The 20,024-nt window shown below is 45.1% G+C and overlaps 1 protein-coding gene across 1 annotated transcript in view; it reads right to left on the minus strand.

Annotated features, from left to right (window-relative positions):
* Positions 1-17,304: 17,304 nt before the first annotated feature.
* otogl (otogelin-like) overlaps positions 17,305-20,024 on the minus strand; it is a 175,064-nt gene continuing 172,344 nt past the window's right edge. The window contains exon 58 of the mRNA XM_068000003.1: positions 17,305-17,505. Within this exon, the coding sequence (XP_067856104.1) occupies positions 17,305-17,505 (201 nt within the window). The remainder of the gene's footprint in view (positions 17,506-20,024) is intronic.

Consider the following 20,024-nt stretch of genomic DNA (forward strand, 5'->3'; position numbering starts at 1 on the left):
CAGATCACTTACTACACGCTACAATCATTTTAATATATGGTAAACAGTCTTCTATAATTCAATAGTAAAAATAGTTGAATAATAAAAGAAGCTCAACACCATCCAGGACAAAGCAGCCCGCTTGATTGGCACCCCATCCACCACCCTAAACATTCACTCCAACCACCACCGGCGCACCGTGGCTGCAGTGTGCACCATCTACAAGATTCACTGCAGCAACTCGTCAAGGCTTCTTCGACAGCACCTCCCAAACCCGTGACCTCTACCACCTAGAAGGACATGGGCAGCCAGCGCATGGGAACACCACCATCTGCACGTTCCCCTCCAAATCACACACCATCCTGACTTGAAAATATATTGCCGTTCCTTCATCGTCGTTGGGTCAAAATCCTGGAATTCCCTACCTAACAGCACTGTGAGAGAACATTCACCACACGGACTGCAGCGGTTCAAGAAGGTGGCTCACCACCACCTTCTCAAGGGAAATTAGGGATGGACAATAAATGCTGGACTTGCCAGCAATGCCCACATCCCATGAATGAATTTTTAAAAAGTCTTACCTGAAAAGCATATTTTATAATACACAAAAACAAAATGGTTCTGTCCATGTGCTGTTCTTCTTTCATTCTGCTCCATGTAACCTTTAAGTACACTGTCTGCGTAAAGTACACCTTCTACTCCAGAAACATGCTGTAAAAAATTAAGCAAAGTTAAAAAAAAAAGGATGAGCCATCAGTAACTGCTTAAAAAAAAATTTTCCTATTCAGAAATTCACAAGAGCTATCTATAACCAGACTAAAATGCTATGGGAATGCACAGACCTACATCAGAATTGCACAAAACTTAAAACATTATAGCCCCAATTTTGCACTCACAGCAATAGCTGAGACAGGAATGTTTGGCAGCCAGCGCAAAGTTAGCCTGCAGTACACTGAGCTGATGGCATGCTATTTTGCAGGATCAGGTTATATGAATAATTAACATATATATATGCACAAAGCAAAGCTTTGCGCCAACATCTAACCTAATGCAACACGTGGAAAATCTGGCTAATAGCTCAAATTTAAGAATGTGCTCACTTAAAAGGTTGCACATGAAGACAAACATTGATTATAAATATTCAAACTGGATTTTAAATATTTGTCAGCATTTATCAAGGCTGGGAGGAGGGGATGGACAAGTGCCAAGCAAGAATAAAGTGAGAGCAAACACAACGTGGAGACATGTATCAGGCAAATGGTGAAGTGGTGCAGAAGAAGTGCGGCACCTGGTCCCCTGTCTGATGGCTCACAAAAGAGCTATGCTGCTGCTTGAGGTGGGTATACGGTTTGTCCTTTTTGGCATTCCAAGGCACCCTCCATGATGGACCAGAGTGCACTTTGCCTAACAGGAAATGGTGACCAAACTCAATAATCTGGACTGTATATGAGTGCCACGTACAGTGCTCTGCACTCATGAACCCTGCCACCCAAGAAAAGTTCTGTGCCAGTTGAGCTGCTGCTTCCTTTTCACAGGGAATATGTTGAACATGCTGCCTCTTGCAAACAAGACATCTGTCATTTGCTTGATGCACCTTTAAACAGCTGACTGACTGATTTCATTTATGGTGGTGGTGTAGCGGAATCTGGCAATGTAATCTGTGGTACAAATTATGAGCAATTTTGCACAATGGAACTAATCCCACTGGAAGCTGAGTTAAGATTGCCAGCTCTTTCATACAGCCTTCAAGAGGAGCTTCCATCCCATCAGTCTCAACTGGACTCAAACCCAGACCCCAGAGGTGAAAGGGCACAGTGCTAACCCACTAGAATTATCTAACCCCCAATGGAAACAATTCTAATTAATAGCATTAAATTCTTGAGAGAAATGTGTATTTTCTACCAACTTCCTGCTTCTATAAACATTCCTTCTGATTGGTCAGCTGCAACATTCTGATTTATAATTGTTATCAACAATGTAGAAACATGTACACTGCATATATTTATGAATCATATGGAAATGGAAATGATTGGTGTTATTAATTTGGGTCTGCCATAGATACCATCTCAGGTTTGACAGTGTCACTCGCTCCCATAGGCGGCTTACTTTTATAGGAGTTGATTCATTCTGCCCTATATCTGTTTGCATGATAATGAGAGCCAAGGAGTGTAAAAACAGAACCTCTTTTTGATGTGACATAGATACCCATGTCTTTTACACATGTATGGCTTGAATCTCTCCAACAGTGGACCAAGTTGATATTAGGTTAGGCAAAGCTTCCTTTGAATTGTTAAGCTGCTTTAAGATAGTTGTACAGATCAATAGTTGTGATTAGATTCACTTAGCTCAATCATTACACTTTATCTCCATAGAACATAAAAATAATGAACATGCTATGTTACCGCACTACAGTGGATTGTCTTGTTTGACTTAAACTGGCTAATTCCACTGCATTCTGGTTTTTGAACCTACTTTTTTGGGCCTTTATTTGCCTCAGTGGCTCTTTTCTAGACAAACTACACTGCTTCATTTCTTTCAGCCTTCCTTCTTATTCCAAACTTCACAGACAGATATTAAAGAGTTTTCCAAGACAATGAGTGAGAGGAGTTTTCTGATTACAGTCAAGCCAACAAATTGTTTAGTCTCTGGGAAAAACAACTTCTCTTTGGCATATATTAACAACCCTTTGTCTAAGTGCCTTTACTTTTTTTTAAAAAACAGCAGTAAATTGTCCTAATCTCTCGTGGAAAAATGGTCAAAAAATCCTGAAAAGTGACAGTTGGGTTATCTGCAGGTCATCGATCATTAGGATTGCACATAAGAATAATTAAACACTTTGAAAGATATTAAGGGGATCAAATTCAGTATTAGCTGAATAGCAACATGCCAGCAAATGTTTTAAGTTTATTAGTAGTTTTCTGGCTGTTAGCAAAAGTTATCCACCATTGTTTGCAAGAACACATTGTTTATCACCCTTGGCATTGGTTTATGTTATCATCCCTGTCTTTGAATGATTTGTTAAACTGCAACTTCCACATTGTTTATCACCCTTGGCATTGGTTTATGTTATCATCCCTGTCTTTGAATGATTTGTTAAACTGCAACTTCCACATATGTATTGCATTGCACTCACACCTGCTCGTAATCCCTTGGATCCAGCGCAGTTTAAGGATTTAGATACTTGTTGCATATCCTCAGTGGAAGAATAACTATATATTATGCATGAATAGTAACAATGAAGATATTCAATTCCTAGATGTAATCATTGGCAATCATTTGCTATTTGTGAAAAAAATTAAATTCGTACTTTGACCCATTACTACAACCATCCCTCTAAATTTACATAAAATAAATCTTCTTTCTCCCATACTGACATGTTTGAGCCAATCCTTGTCAGGATAATGAAAAGACTAAATAAGTAATAGGGGTCAATATTCACATGATCACTTTTTCGAAATGATTTCAGGCATTAATTTGCATTTATTGTTGGTCTGAAACCAAAGCTGCAGTATTGGTACCCCCATGTACACTACACGGCAGGAACTCCAATTCTCCTGCCCAGGAGAAAGCTCTGTATGTAGTTATTCACATGAGCAAAGCACTTCTTCCAACAGTTTAAATAAAATTGCTAAGAGAGAACGGGTAGCAGTGCCCGTGTTCTCTGGACATATAAATTAATTCCAAGAAGGTTTAAAATGTATCCAGGAAGTCCAAGGGTCACTTTTAAAACGGGTTTGATGCCATACTACCACTTATATGCATTTGAAAACAACCTGAAGTGCATTTCACATTAAGGTCATATTGAACATTTAGAAAATATTGGTAGTTTTATACCTAAAGCGATATATCAACTTGAAAAATGGTGGGAAATAATACGCTGCTTATTGCTGTTCTATGTTCTGGCCTTTTTCATTAAAAACGTGAGTACAAGACAAGACGCGTTTTTCACAACTGTTAGCAGGTCTACCAAGTCGTACCTTTCAACAAGCTTTCATTATTAATCCCGAGGTTTTGCGAGCGCGCAATTTCAGACTGGAAGAATAAATCAAAATGGAATTACCTGCAATTCAGTGTCGGGGAGAGCTTATTGTCTTGAATTTACCGCGCTTTTCCACGCACTGGTTCAGCCCTCAGGGTTCTGTTTTCGTACTTTCGGTCACTTCTTGTGTTTTTTTTCCCCCAGACAAACACTTAGAAAAGCACAATCTCTCTCGCTCCGTCTGAATCTATTCTGGCCATTGCTGCCCCTTTTTCTTTGTTCCGTAAGGATGATGTTGCCATGGGGACTGACAGCCTGTGGCTCGAGCAGAGTTTGATTGACAGCACCGGCGCTCACAGGCGCAAGAAGCTCAGAGGGTGCAGCCGCTGCGGCCGGGAAATTGGCTGCAGACTCTCGCTGGTTTCTCAGGCTGGGTCTGCAAAACTTCACTACAAGTCCGCGGCGTCTTTGTTATCCTGCATTGAAAAACCGTGCTCCCTAAACAGTGCGTGTCCATTCGGTCATTGTTCCCACAGTTTGATCAATGCTTTTCATACTACTATTCATGTCATAGTCCTACTGTGTACAAGCACAATTAGAATTTTAAATGCTAGTTATGTAAACTATTGAATTCTACTTTATATATAAATAGAGCAGCGTATTGAATTGTGTTTCATCCAGTCACCAGGTTTGAAGTTAGATCGTTGAAGTTAGATGCACAACGATTAAACAAAAACAAAACAATGTGGCCCAGAATTTACTGGAGCCGTTTGGTAGATTTTTTTCCCTCAAACTTCATCTCGAAAAAATTTTAGGAGGCAAATTGCTGGAAGTGCGAACTGATTAACAGCGTCCTGAAGGCAACACATCATCTGGGACCTGAGTGAACCATGGGGCCAACACTCTATCCCCTTAACCAATTAAATTTAAGGCTAGAGAAAGAAAAGGAATGAGAAAATGGGGTGAATTAAGAGTCAAATTAGCCACAGAAAGGGAAAGAAAAAGAGGGGAAAAAAAGATTGGATTAAGAGAGAAAAAAAGAAAGGAAGAAAAATTAAAACATTTTAAATTGTTAATTTTAAAAATCTCAAACAACAATTTACTACCAGCAGGAATGAGTCTCCACAGTTTCAATCATTCCCTTTCTGGACCTCCAAGGTTGACTTGGCATTGCAGGAACATAAATCTTGACATTAAAAGGGTCCTTGCAACAGTAAGTACCAGCCTTAACTTTCTGCGGTGAGTTTAATTCGTTTTAACATCACAAATGCAGCAATTTTTGAAACTCTTGGGAGGTTAATGGCAAGCTCCAGTATTCGCAAGGCTAACAGCAGAGCGGCACAAATTAAGCAGAAATTATGGCGCATTGCAACTCATGGCGTATCTTTTCCTCACTACAAATTGTTGGGTTATATACATACTAATAACGTGTGTGCATTAAACTCACCGTTACTTTGCCCGCAAATTCTGGTCCATTATATTAAAAAAGGGCTGCGATGTCTCAAGGTGATGTGTGTAAATTTGGGCCAGAATTTGCTGGAACGGCGTGATGGGTGACATATGACATTACTCGGGCATTTGTGCTTTCTGTTCAGCTCACAATATTCTTACACCAAAATTTGCAGGAAAATCGATCCGGCTATGGTGCAGCAAGCTCAATTACAAATCAAGGACCCTTTTCACGGCACAGTCAATGGCTTATCCTGCAGACCAAGCTGAGAACTAACACCATATATCAGACCTGACCAAGACAAGTAAGGTACGCCTTATTAAAATAGAGAAAAATAATCAAAAGGTGTCTGTCTCTAACCTTTTTTTTAAAGAAATGCTTGAGCTGGAAAGGAGTTGTTCATTTAATTCAGTTTTGGAGAGAGGAGGGATGGTTGGATACTTTCAGGCTGAGATGTGTTTGTTTACTCAGGGCAGATCCGAAAGGCAACTTAATGTCATAAAAGTCTGTTGCCGGGGGAAACAGCCTTTACAAAGTGGGCTGCTGATGAATTTGACAGCTTCATGTCTCTTCTGAAGAAAACATTGCAATGCCTGCAAAATCCCCTGTCACTTCGACACCTGCACCTCTCGCAGACAAACTTACCTAACCTTTTTTCTGTTTTCTCCCTGGAGCAAGTTGATGCATAACAGCAGGAGCTCGCAAGAACCAAAGGAGGAACCCCCTACTTCAAGGATCATACTCCACATGAGGTGAAGGCCCTACAGCTGCAGGGATGCGCGTGTGGGCCAAGCTGAGATCGGCGCCTTATGTGCGCCATCAGGCGGGTTTCACAGTCTCATGCTTTGTCTCCTGGGCTGCAAATCGCCCAAGGACGAGGCTAAAAGGAGGAACAATAGAGATTTTTGAAATAATGTACGGGTTTAATAGGCTGGTTGTGGAGAAACTGTTTCCACTTGTGGGTGCAGGTCGGGAAAAGGAAATTAGAGTAGGAGCATGCTCGTGTGGTGGGTAAACGTGGGCATAGACCGCTTGGGTTGAATGGCCTTTTTCTGTGTTGTAGATTGAATGTAATACTGACTATGTAATCTGAGGAATGGACATGTTGCACCATTGTAACCTTTTATCCTTCCTTCCCACAGCTCTACTGGCCAGAGGACACGAGGGCAGAGGACACTGAGCAGGAGGAGAAGGAGAAGGAGGAGGAGGAACAGGGGGATCAGGGAGCATTAGGAGGGAGGGAAAGATGTGCCCGGTCCTCTGTGAGGTAGGGTCGACGTCAGGCCCAGCGTGGGGTGGAGTGGGAACAGGACTCCAGAGATCCACGCCTGAAGGATGCTGCAGGAGCATCGCAGGTATCTGCGACACTGGGGTCCATCAACCATGATTTAAGCCTCATCTGTGGAGGGCTGAACACCATTGGGCAGAAGCCAGACAACCTTTGCCAGGAGGTTACGCAGGGTGCTCATGATATGGCGGAGGCATCGACAGCCATCCCACAGCTTATGCCCATGTCCCCCCAGCCAACAACGTCCGCTATGGCGACAGTCGTGGTCCCCGAGGGACATGCTGCTGACACTCAGGAGGCAACACTTCCCAGGACCATGTCCTTCTTCCCCTGGGCTTTGTGCCACAAGCCTCACATGACCAGGCTGCTGAGGATCATCCCCCACAGATGCAGCCAGCAGCAGCTTCATCACAGGTGGCATCTGCCAGTAGTGCCCCATTTGCCCTCAGAACAGCATCAAGACCCGCCCACCCACATTTTCCTGTGCTGCATTGTTGGTGATGCGGAATGGTGTCATCAGCCAGGGCTTCAGGGGGTATGCCATGTCTCCCAAGATCCCTCCACCTCCTCGTCCCTTCCTGCTGAATAAGTTATAGATGGTGGAGTGGCGAAGGACAAAGGGAGCACTTCTCTGATGCCTTTGTCATCAGAGAAGTGCTCATGATGTTGGACGTCGCAAACAATTAACATATTTAGCGAGTGGTACCCCTTCCTGTTGGGCAGGTTCCTCAAGTGGAGCCTTCATCGGCACGTGGGTCCCATCAATAGCCCGCAGCACCCTAGGGAAGCCAGCAAGCCTGTGGAAGTTGATGGCCCTGTCTCTTTGCTGCACAGGGGAAATGTTGTATTTAATGAAATAGGATGCCCAGCAGAAGAGAGCAGCTGTCATCTGTTGAATGCAGGTCCTCACAGCTCCTTCATTGATGTTACAGAGGTCTCCAGTGATAGGAAGGAGCCAGAGCCATGAAAGAGGGCTGTCATCACCTTCATTCCTGCTGACAAGGCCCTGCAGGAGGTAGACTTCAGGTATTCATGAAACATTTTGCAGAGGTGGCCAATTGCTTCCTTGTTGAAGCATAGTCTGCGCACACACAGCTCCTCTGACAATACCTCAATGACATTCACTTCCTATACACTCTGTCGGGGGGTCAGAGGGGGTAGTAGAAAATTTGGTTCAGTATCCCACCATGGCATCTCAAGTGCTGTGCCTCATCTGCCATGATAATCAAGAACAGGACGATGCCCAATGGAAAATCCCATTGCCATGCTTTCACGTTCTTCACGCATAGGAAGAGGGAGGTATCATAGTATCATAGTAGGTACAGCATAGGAGGAGGCCATTTGGCCCACCGTTGCCTGTACCGGTTCTTTGAAAGAGCTATCCAATTAGTCCCATTCCCCTGCTCTTTCCCCATAGCCCTGTAAATGTTTTCTCTTCAAGTAGGTTATTCCCTCATGTTGGTTCTCTCACTACCTGCCACTAGCCGAGTCTGGCAGTTCTGTCCTTCATTCTCGGCCAGCTCGGTCAGTGGTGGTACGACTGAGCCACTCTTGTTGATGGACATTGAAGTTCCCCACCCAGAGTACATTCTGTGCTCTTGCTACCTCAGTGCTTCCTCCAAGTGGTGTTCAACATTGAGGAGTACTGATTCATCGACTGAGGGAGAACGGTCTGTGGTAATCAGCAGGAAGTTTCTTTGCCTATGTTAGACCTGAAGCCATGAGACTTCACGGGGTCTGCTGCCCCCCTCAACTGTATACCTCTGTGCCCCCACCTCTGGGACAGGACATGCCCGAGGATGATGATGAAGGAGTTTGGGATGTTGAGTGATAGACATGATTCTGTGAGCATGATTACATCAGACTGTTGATTGACTAGTCTGTGGGACAGCTCTCCCAACTTTGGCACCAAGTAATTACCTTCAGGATTCTGGATGGCAAAACTGGCAGGAAAAGACTGCCAAAACAAAAAGAAATCTGAGAACAATTTTCAGATTGCATCAGTGAGGCTCCACAGCTTTAATTGTCTCATTCCCCCCCATCCCCCAACTCCCCTGGCTCTGTACTTGCTTAAAAACTGTTAAATCTTTACTTCTTCTAGTTCTGACGAAAGGTCATCGACCTGAAACGTTAACTCTGTTTCTCTCTCCACAGATGCTGCCTGACCTGCTGAATATTTCCAGCATTTTCTGTTTTTATTTCAGATTTCTAGCATCCGCAGTATTTTGATTTTATTAATTGTCCCTTTGTTGGCCTCCCAGGCTGAGAGTCATTGATGTTCATAAATCATATCAATACCAGGTCACATTCTCCATTATTTTTCAGACTAAGTGCATGCGGCATGAAAATGGGCATAAATCCAGGAAATTCGTGATCGCCATTGACTGCGATGTTGGGTGGAGCTACAAAAATGAACTTCTTTCGAATTAGGTGAGGGTATCGATGAAGTGGCGCAAATATCCCAGCAAATTATGGCGTAACATAATTAATAGTATAGCTCACTCCATTATTTCTTGGAACTTTTATGTTTCAATAATAGCACACGCCATTAATGCACCATTGCTATGTGCAAGTATTCAGCGAATTCTGGCCCATTTTCATTTTACCTAAAACCTAGATGGGAAAGATGAGAGATTTGTTTCTTTATGCTTAAACAAACAGTTTACTGTTATGAAAGAAATATGTTCATTTTAAATTCGGCAAGCGATGCTTGTTTAGAAAAATAATGAGATGACAGCAGTTTAATAAGAGGAAAGTGTAGGAGTGTAACCTTTGGTTATTTATATGGCTTATAATTATGCTTATGTGAACAAAGCCTTTTATGTCACTGTCATATCAGCACCATCCCCCTGAATGTTCTCCTACTCAGTGCCAGTGCTTCTGAAGACATTTCATGTTATAATATTACAGATCATAGAATCATAGAATCATAGAAGTTACAACATGGAAACAGGCCCTTTGGCCCAACATGTCCATGTCGCCCAGTTTATACCACTAAGCTAGTCCCAATTTCCTGCACTTGGCCCATATCCCTCTATACCCATCTTACCCATGTAACTGTCCAAATGCTTTTTAAAAGACAAAATTGTACCCGCCTCTACTACTGCCTCTGGCAGCTCATTTCAGACACTCACCACCCTTTGAGTGAAAAAATTGCCCCTCTGGACCCTTTTGTATCTCTCCCCTCTCACCTTAAATCTATGCCCCCTCGTTATAGACTCCCCTACCTTTGGAAAAAGATTTTGACTATCTACCTTATCTATGCCCCTCATTATTTTATAGACTTCTATAAGATCACCCCTTAACCTCCTACTCTCCAGGGAAAAAAGTCCCAGTCTGTCTAACCTCTCCCTATAAGTCAAACCATCAAGTCCCGGTAGCATCCTAGTAAATCTTTTCTGCACTCTTTCTAGTTTAATAATATCCTTTCTATAATAGGGTGACCAGAACTGTACACAGTACTCCAAGTGTGGCCTCACCAATGCCCTGTACAACTTCAACAAGACATCCCAACTCCTGCATTCAATGTTCTGACCAATGAAACCAAGCATGCCGAATGCCTTCTTCACCACCCTATCCACCTGTGACTCCACTTTCAAGGAGCTATGAACCTGTACTCCTAGATCTCTTTGTTCTATAACTCTCCCCAACGCCCTACCATTAACGGAGTAGGTCCTGGCCCGATTCGATCTACCAAAATGCATCACCTCACATTTATCTAAATTAAACTCCATCTGCCATTCATCGGCCCACTGGCCCAATTTATCAAGATCCCGTTGCAATCCTAGATAACCTTCTTCACTGTCCACAATGCCACCAATCTTGGTGTCATCTGCAAACTTACTAACCATGCCTCCTAAATTCTCATCCAAATCATTAATATAAATAACAAATAACAGCGGATCCAGCACCGATCCCTGAGGCACACCGCTGGACACAGGCATCCAGTTTGAAAAACAACCCTCTACAACCACCCTCTGTCTTCTGTCGTCAATTCAATTTTGTATCCAATTGGCTACCTCACCTTGGGCCCGAATTTAGCAGGCCTGCGGGTTCCCAGCGGGTGGTCCTCCGGGAGCGTGGTCAACACGCTCGGCGAAATTAGTGGGTTGCCCACGCGATCGTAGCAGGCAACACACTAATAGGAATCAATTACCTGCTCCTCCGGGGTCCACGGCGCTGGCCTGCGCGTCGGTCGGGCTGCGCATGCGCAGTACGATCTGTCAGCTGGAGGCTCTCTAGTTAAAGGGGCAGTCCTCCACTGACAGATGCTGCAACCAATGGGACAAATTGCAGCATGGAGCAGCCCAGGGGGAAGGCTGCTCCCAGTTTAATGATGCCTCACCCCAGGTATCATCAGATGGGGTGAGGAGGAGGGGGAGGACACAGATCTTCCCCCCGGCGGGCGGGAGGAAGCGGCCTGCCTCTGCCACCAAGAAGGCCTGGCTCGAGGTGGCAGAGGGGGTCATCTGCGCCACCAACATATCGCCCACCTGCATACAGTGCAGGAGGTGCTGCAATGACCGCAGTAGGTCAGCCGCAGTGAGAAGACGAAGTCTTTCCCCTACACTCCGTCTGCCACAACACTGCCCCCACCCCACATCTCCTTCGGCACCGCCAACACTATTCTGTCACATCACCCTTCATACCCACTCACACCCCATCCTCATCTTACCTCCACCTACTCACCTCGCCAGTACTCACCCGCCACTAACACGCAACCCACTCCTCATACAATCTCATTGCTCCATCCCATACTCACCCTCTCGTGCATCTCCCTCATGGCCAGCCTCACTCAACCTGCCACCACCTGTGCTGCAGCCACAGGGCATGCATCACATATGTGCAGTAGGCAGCGTAAGGCAAACGTCTCTTCAGCATGAAGGGGGTGCACAAGGGTGTCTGAGGGTTTGTCATGGGTGTTACCCATATTGAATTTCAGAGCAACAAACAGCACACATTATATTGACACCACCACTGCCATGTCTCCGCGAATCCTGTCCGTTGTGTCCAATAATGCCCGCTCCTGGGTATCACTATGAGGACCCACCACTGATGCCACCCATCGTGTTACTGCAGAGTAGGTGCAGGTGTATTTGCAGGGCTCGTCCGCGCAGACGACTGAGAGACATCGGCGGTGTAGCCGGCTGCACCCTGGAAGGATGCGGAGGAGAAGGTGTGGAGGGCAGTGGTGACTTTGCCAGCGACAGGTAAGCAGTTGGTGCTGGGGCCAGCCAGGAGCAGCTCGGCATGAAAGAGGCTGCAGATCTCCACGACTACATGTCGAGCGAATCTGCGCCTCCCTGTGCACTGCTGCTCGGAGAGGTCCGGGGAGCTGCGCCTCGGTCTGTGGACCCTGTGGCGAGGGTAGTGCCCTCTGCGACGCGTCTCTCTCTGCGGTAGCCCTCCCTTCTGCTGTGCAGGTGGGCGTGCAACAACACCGTGTTGGGGGGATCCACGTCCCTGCGGCGGACGGCGTGGACTGCGAGGCTGCTGGTGCTGGTTATGCTCTTCGTCCTCCGAGGGTCTCCACACACCACCCAACTGGCAGGTGTTGGTCTGAGGGGTTGTGCAGGGTAGGTGTGTGGTTCCTCGGACTGGGGCTGCGGTTTCGTGTCGGTCTGTCCTCTGGCTTGGCGGGGGGGTGGTGGGGGGCAGGGGTTGCCCTATGTGACGCGGTGGCCTCCTGCGTGGGTGAGGGCTCTCCCCCGTGGAGCGCACCTTGGCACCTGCCACAGGCTGCTGGCTGCAACACGCCTGGTTGGAGGGAGACTGTTTCCCCAGTGTGGGAAACTCACTGCCTTGAACCTAAAATCCCACACTTCCTCTTTTGACAGCTGCTTCAGCTCATTAACTGACCACAACGAGCAAGGTAAGTACTCTCAAGTGGAACCCCGCTGGCTTTAATTGCCTGCGGGATTCCCACCAGCGGGGCTTGCGCGCGCAGCCCCGCACGTCAGCGCGGTACCAGGAAGTGGCCGGGATTTCGTCGCGATCCGGTCACGTGACCGGAGAGCGGGATTTTCGGGGCCGCCCCGCTGGGAACCCGCCGGAAACACGCTCCTAAAATCGAGCCCCTTGGATCCCATGAGATTTAACCTTATGTAACAACCTACCATGCGGTACCTTGTCAAAGGCTTTGCTGAAGTCCATGTAGACCACATCCACTGCACAGCCCTCATCTATCTTCTTGGTTACCCCTTCAAAAAACTCAATCAAATTCGTGAGACATGATTTTCCTCTCACAAAACCATGCTGACTGTTCCTAATTAGTCCCTGCCTCTCCAAATGCCTGTAGATCCTGTCCCTCAGAATACCCTCTAACAACTTACCCACTACAGATGTCAGGCTCACCGGCCTGTAGTTCCCAGGCTTTTCCTTGCCGCCCTTCTTAAACAAAGGCACAACATTTGCTACCCTCCAATCTTCAGGCACCTCACCTGTAGCGGTGGATGATTGAAATATCTCTGCTAGGGGACCCGCAATTTCCTCCCTAACCTCCCATAACGTCCTGGGATACATTTCATCAGGTCCCGGAGATTTATCTACCTTGATGCGCGTTAAGACTTCCAGCACCTCCCTCTCTGTAATATGTACACTCCTCAAGACATCACTATTTATTTCCCCAAGTTCCCTAACATCCATGCCTTTCTCAACCGTAAATACCGATGTGAAATATTCATTCAGGATCTCACCCATCTCTTGTGGTTCCGCACATAGATGACCTTGTTGATCCTTAAGAGGCCCTACTCTCTCCCTAGTTACTCTTTTGCCCTTTATGTATTTGTAGAAGCTCTTTGGATTCTCCTTTGCCTTATCAAATGGCATATGTACCTGAGAAAGGTATTTTCAGTTTTAATATTTATTTTATTTCAATCACCTTAAATAAACTTTTGCAAAATTTATTTTAAATGGATTCACTTTATTTCCTTGCAAATGCAAGACTACTTGCATTCTGAATTACTTTGACAGGATGCAGCTAAAATATTTTATAAAAATGACTGAATTCAATTCCAAAAATGCTTTCACTTAACGAAATATCGTGCTAACCCAATGCGTTTTGTGTGTATATGTGAACGCACACAATACATTTTCATCATAGTGATCGATGTAAGTGCTGGGAAAAATAAATATTTTTCTACTTTTTACATCTCGTATCATATCAAATGCTCCCAGGTTGGGTATAACACGGTTTAATGCTATAAATGGTTTCCTCTGCTCTGCCTCTAAGAAATGTAACATCTCAGGAGAGCGACATTTCCATTTCCATCTTTGTTGTCTGAGTGAAATTGCCAATTTATAAATTTGCATTCCTGATGTGGAGCTTTGCCCAACGGAAGGAACTTTTCAAGAGATCAAACACACATTCTCCACAATTTTCTGTACATTAATTTTAATTTGCAGAAAATCATAGGGATCTTGTGCCCAACTTCCTGATTTGCTCTCCCAGAAGGTGAAGCTCTGCACTGAGAACACAAATTCACAAAATTACCCTGTTGGTGTCATTCTGTTTTTAGTTTATGCTATGGTCTTATGCCCATGAGGATCTGGGTTGAAACTACCCAAATTAATTTTACTTATGAGCATTACAACCAGGAGAAACGGGAGGTGTTCATCCAAACTGCAAATGTCTCTCTTCTGCAAATGGTATATTAGCCTTTATTGCAAGGGCGATGGAGTACAAGACTAAGAAAGTCTTGCTACAATTGTACAGGGCTTTGCTGAGACCACACCTGGAGTACAATGTACAGTTTTAGTCTCCTTACTTAAGGAAGGATATACTTATCTTAAAGGGGGTGCAACAAAGGTTCACTAGATTGATTCCTGGGATGAGAAGGTTGTCCTATGAGGAGAGATTGAGTACAGTGGTCCTATATTCTCTGGAGTTTAGAGGAGCGAGAGGTGATCTCATTGAAACCTAAAAAAAACTATAAAATTCTTAGAGGGCTTGACAGGGTAGATGCTGAGAGGCTGTTTCCCCTGGCTGGAGAGTCCAGAACTAGGGGGCATAGTCTCAGGTTAAGGGGTCGGACATTTAGGACTGAGATGAGAAGGAATTTCTTCACTCAGAGGGTGGTGAATCTTTGGAATTCTCTACCCCAGAGGGCTGTGAATGCTCAGTTGTTGAGTATATTCAAGGCTGAGATCGATAGATTTTTGGACTCTAAGGGAATCAAGGGATATGGGGATCGGGCAGGAAAGTGGAGTTGAGGTTGAAGATCAGCCATGACCTTATTGAATGGAGGAGCAGGCTCGAGGGACCATATGGCCTACTCCTGCTCCTATTTCTTGTGTTCTTATGTAAACAGTCCATCTTGTCTGTATTTAATACTATGCTGAAAAAGCAGGAATTTCCTTGTTCCTTGTACATTAATGCACCCAGTTTCCTGTTACCTTACCAGGCATTTAAACAGTGTTCCACTTTGATTGCCTTATCTGCAAAGTATATATTTATTTTAATAAACTAGGGTTGATGTAAGATTGAGAACTTGTCTCTCAGTGCATTAAATTATTAAATTGATTTTTAAAAATCCCCCAAGAACTTGTGCATATTTGACAATCTATCACACATTAAAGCTACTTTATCTTTATATCACTCAACAACAGTTACATCAGCAATTATTTTAAAATTTATATTTAAAATATAGAACTGCCACATTAAAGCTAACAGGTCTCAGTCCTTTTATTCATAAGACTATATACATTCCAATGTTCTATATATTGTGGCAAAATTGACCAACAAATACCTTTGAAAGTCATTGCTTTTGTAGAAATTAGGGGTGGACAAGAAAGTGTACATAATGCATACCTCTTGTGGAATTAACTGACACTTATCCCTTATTTCCTTCAACTTCTCTTGGAGATTGCAAATGCAAGAATGACCACCTTGTCTTGGACCATTACTCAATAGCAGTCTGTGCCTGTGTTGCTCATCTTTTTCCATTTGGTAACTTGCTGACAATGCTTCCCTACCTTTTTGTAAATATGAGGTAGTATAGATCATCATGGATTTGTGTCTTTGGCAATACCTAGGATTGCCAATTCAGGGCTAGGCAGAAAGTTGATCAATGAACATCTGTTACAGCCAATTCATTCCAAACAGTTTCTCCATTTGAGTACAGTACTTAATCCAGTATACCTTGCTTTTTGTGTATATTTATTGACGTGAGCATAGATTACATTTTTTTCTCTTATACAGGCATTATAACCTGCTTTCAACATGTAAGTGTAGTGCAACAAACAGTATTTTGGCTTAGCCGTTTGCTATCAGTGGTGCCTGCTTGATGGTCAGTTTGCAAAACACAAGTGTTTTTTAATATCATGCTGTCAATCCAAGAAATGTTGAAAAAACATTTAGTTAACAGGTGACTTTTAGAAGCCATAATCATTTATTGCAATTTTCCAGTTTTCAGCAAAGAATGTTGGTAATTATTTGAATGTGAGTTTAGAAAATAAATTGTGCTACACTATAATTTACAATTCATAATGCCAGCAATTCATGAACAGTACAATTTTGTAGACAGTCTATATAAGTTAACTGTCTGGCATAAATGATCATAAGGAAAAACAATTTCAACTACTTATGAAATTCATGCAATATACTCAGAGTAAAGAAAGAAATACATATGTAAGTAAATTTTTAGCCATGTTTGTATTACAAAACAAGAACATTTATCATGTACTCAAAACAGTGATAAGTATAACATATCTTTCTTACTGAATATCTAAAGTAGTTTAATACGAATTTTATTTGATTAAATAACCTTACATCACTGTCACTGCTGACAAGTTACTACAAGAAATCTAATTCGTTCTATGGTTAATTTACAAATGTTTAGTGTAAAGCATTTAACAAAACAATTGCAGACTTGTAGGTAATGTTCGGAAATGTGCATTTGAAGTTCCATTGGCTTAGAAATTGGCTCGCGCCGGAAGGCCAGTGCAATCTGGGCGCAGGGAACGATCCCCACACCAGAATGGGCAGGCCCAAGGCACACCCGATATTGGGCTTTGGGCTTCATTTACATAAGACCGGTGAGCTGCGGACACATGCTGTGTGGAACTTGAATTTCAGGTTGTTGTGTCTCCGGCAGCGGCCCCCAGGTAGGTCATGTGATTGGAGGGGGGTGGTGATCATGAGGAAGCCGAGTTGGGGCCGGCAATGGTCTCTGGCACTGCTGTTGCGCTGGGAGGAGCACTACTGCTCCTCCCAGCTCCACATTCAGGTAAGTATTTTTTAAAAATTGTACCTTTTTGGTGTTGGCCTCCAGCGGTCCATTTTAGACCGCATGTAGACCTGGTTTTCCTAAACACTGCTGCCCCGGCGCTGCTAGCATTCAAGGCAGACCAATTTAAGGAGGGGACCTGAAATTGGCGTTGGGCCCCTTATTTGCATTTACAAAGGGCCTAACGCCTGTTTCAGGCACAGGCCCTAGGCGCCTTTTTTTCTGCCTTCACCAATATGGCGGGCAGAGCACTTCCAGTGCGGAATGTGCACACGCACGCTGCCCAGCATATTGTAAGGTTAGGCACCCGTTTATCAGACAAGGCATCAACCAATTTCTAGGCCGTTCTGTAACAGTATGATTGACTCTTAATAAAAATTGTTTAATTCCACCGACATGAACAGTCTGTTGGCTCTTTAAACGTAAAGTCAATCCAAGTAGCATTTCCCGCACAGAAAAGTGGCACAGTCCGATCTGTGAGCTCAACTTCTCTGCAGCATTTGCAGAATTTTGCATAGCTGTTGATATTAGCGTTGAATATCATAGCAGATGGGCACTTACCATCACAAGAAGCCACAATGACCTAGAAAGAATGAAGAATCATGAAGAATATTGTTTATTTGATTCACAGAAGATATATTATCCTGCAGTAAAACTGAATGGTTCATTATTTTCTTCAAATGTTCCAAATCACTTCCGTGACAATATGATGGCATTTAATATGCTTAAATGCTTGTCACTCTCTGGTGTGAGTTATACAGAAAAGTCCTAGGTTTAATGCTGGGTCAGAGCTAAGTTAGCTGGTCTCAACCAGGCGGGCAGTGAGGTACTATAGGCCCGATATTAGGAGGGCAGGGGGTCAACTGGGTAATACACCCAGTGAAATCGGGGTGCTCCGCACACAATTGCAGGCTAATTGCAGCCACTTATCTGTGCTTTCGGGTTTCGCGCTGGAAAGCTGCGCAGCGGGCGGACTGCGCATGCGCAGCATAGTCTGTCAGCTGGAGGAGCCCTATTTAAAGGGGCAGTCCTCCACTGACACATGCTGCAGAAAATAGGCAAAATTACAGCACGGAGCAGCCCAGGGGAAAGGCTGCTCCCAGGTTTAATGATGCCTCACTCCAGGTATTATTGGATGGGGTGAAGAGGAGGGGGAGGACAGAGATCTTCCCCCCCGTCGGGCGGGAGTAAGTGGCCTGCCTCTGCCACCAAGGCGGCCTGGCTCGAGGTGGCAGAGGGGGTCACCTGCACCAACAACATATCGCGCACCTGCATAAAATGCAGGAGGCGCTTCAATGACCTAAGTAGGTCAGCCGAAGTGAATACACTTACTCATTTCCCTACATTCCGTCTGCCACATCACCACTCCCACCCCACATCTCCTTCTGCACTGCCAACACTTTTCTATCACATCACTCCTCACACCCACTCAAAGCTCATCCTCATCTTACCTGCACTTACTCACCTCGCCAGTACTCATCCCGCCACTACCACTCAACCCAATCCTCATGGCTCTATCACATACTCACCCTCTCATGCATCTCTTTCACGGTCAGCCTCACTCAACCTGCCACTACCTGTGCTGCAGCCACAGGGCATGCATCACATATGTGTAGTAGGAAGCGTAAGGCAAACGTGTCGTGAGCATGAAGGTGATGCACAAGGGTGTTTGAGGGTTTGTCATGGTTTTTACTTATATTTAATTTCTGATCAACTCACGTTACATATTATATTGTCACCACTACTGCCACGTCTTTGCGAATCTTGTCTGGTTGTGCAATAATGCCCTTTCCTGAGGATCACAATGAAGACCCACAACTGATGCCACCCATTATGTCACTGCAGCATGGGTGCAGGTGTATTTGCAGGGCTCTTTTGTGCAGACGACTGAGAGACGTCAGCGACGTCCCCGGTGGCACCCTGGAAGGATGCGGAGGAGAAGTTGTTGAGGGCAGTGGTGACTTTGACAGCGACAGGTAAGAAGATGGTGCTCGGGCCAGCCAGGAGCAGCCGGCATGAAGGAGGCTGCAGATGTCCATGACTACATGTCGAGTGACTCTGAGCCTCTGTGTGCACTGCTGCTCAGAGAGATCTAGGAAGCTGAGCCTCGGTCTGTAGACCCTGTGGCGAGGGTAGTGCCTTCTGCGACGCATCTCTCTCTGCCGTTGCCCTCCCTCCTGCTGTGCAGGTGGATGTGTCACAGCACTGTGTTGTGGGGCTCCACGTGTCAGAGGTGGACGGCGTGGCCGGCGAGGCTGTTGATGCTGTTCGTCCTCCGAGGAGGTCATGACTGCAGCTATGGTGGCCCCCATCCGGAAGATGTACGTTTGAGGGGGTCCGCAAGGTAGGTAAATGTGTCTGGACACCGGGGTAAGTGTGCAAGTTGGTGAATTTTATTGTTAGGAGGAGGGTGGTGGAAGCCAAACTTTGTCCAAAGTAACAGAGTGGCCTCCTGCAATGAGTGAGGGTCTTCCCCCCCGACCTGTAATGGACCTTTGCAGCTGCCACAGGCTGATGGCTGCAACACGTCCATTTCAACTGGGAGTGTTTCCCCCAGTACGGGAAACAGTCCCAGTTGTTTGGAAAATCCCACCCCTCCTAAAATATCATGTTAATCAGGTATGTAAATGACCTGAAGTACCTAAATAATTACGTTAAGCGGCATCCCACCGGCTTTAATTGCCTACGGGAGTTCCACATGCGGGGCTGGGCACACATGTCAGCACATCACTGGGAAACCCGGAAGTGGGCGGGTTGGAGCCGGGCTCCAGACCCACCCCAGGAATCCCCGATTTTTACAGCCCCCCCGCCACAAACGCACCCTCTCGCGGGTGCGAAAATTGAACCCTATAACTGCTTCAGTGTCTTTGCCTAGAGAGAAATGGGAACGTTCCAAGCTATAGTCTCATGCAAGCAACCGCCTTCCCAATCTTTTAAGAGTCTGCATTAGAGTTAAGATTTCAATGCGCACACTCACATTCTACAGACAAATAAACAATATGGATTGTAAGAAATATGATTTCTAGACCAAATCATAATCATGTATCCCATCCTACAAAGCTTCAGGCACTTAGCTAAAAAGTGAGGCTGTGAACAGATCTT

This window comes from Heptranchias perlo, chromosome 18 (genome assembly GCF_035084215.1).
Source record: "Heptranchias perlo isolate sHepPer1 chromosome 18, sHepPer1.hap1, whole genome shotgun sequence".
Taxonomy (NCBI): domain Eukaryota; kingdom Metazoa; phylum Chordata; class Chondrichthyes; order Hexanchiformes; family Hexanchidae; genus Heptranchias; species Heptranchias perlo.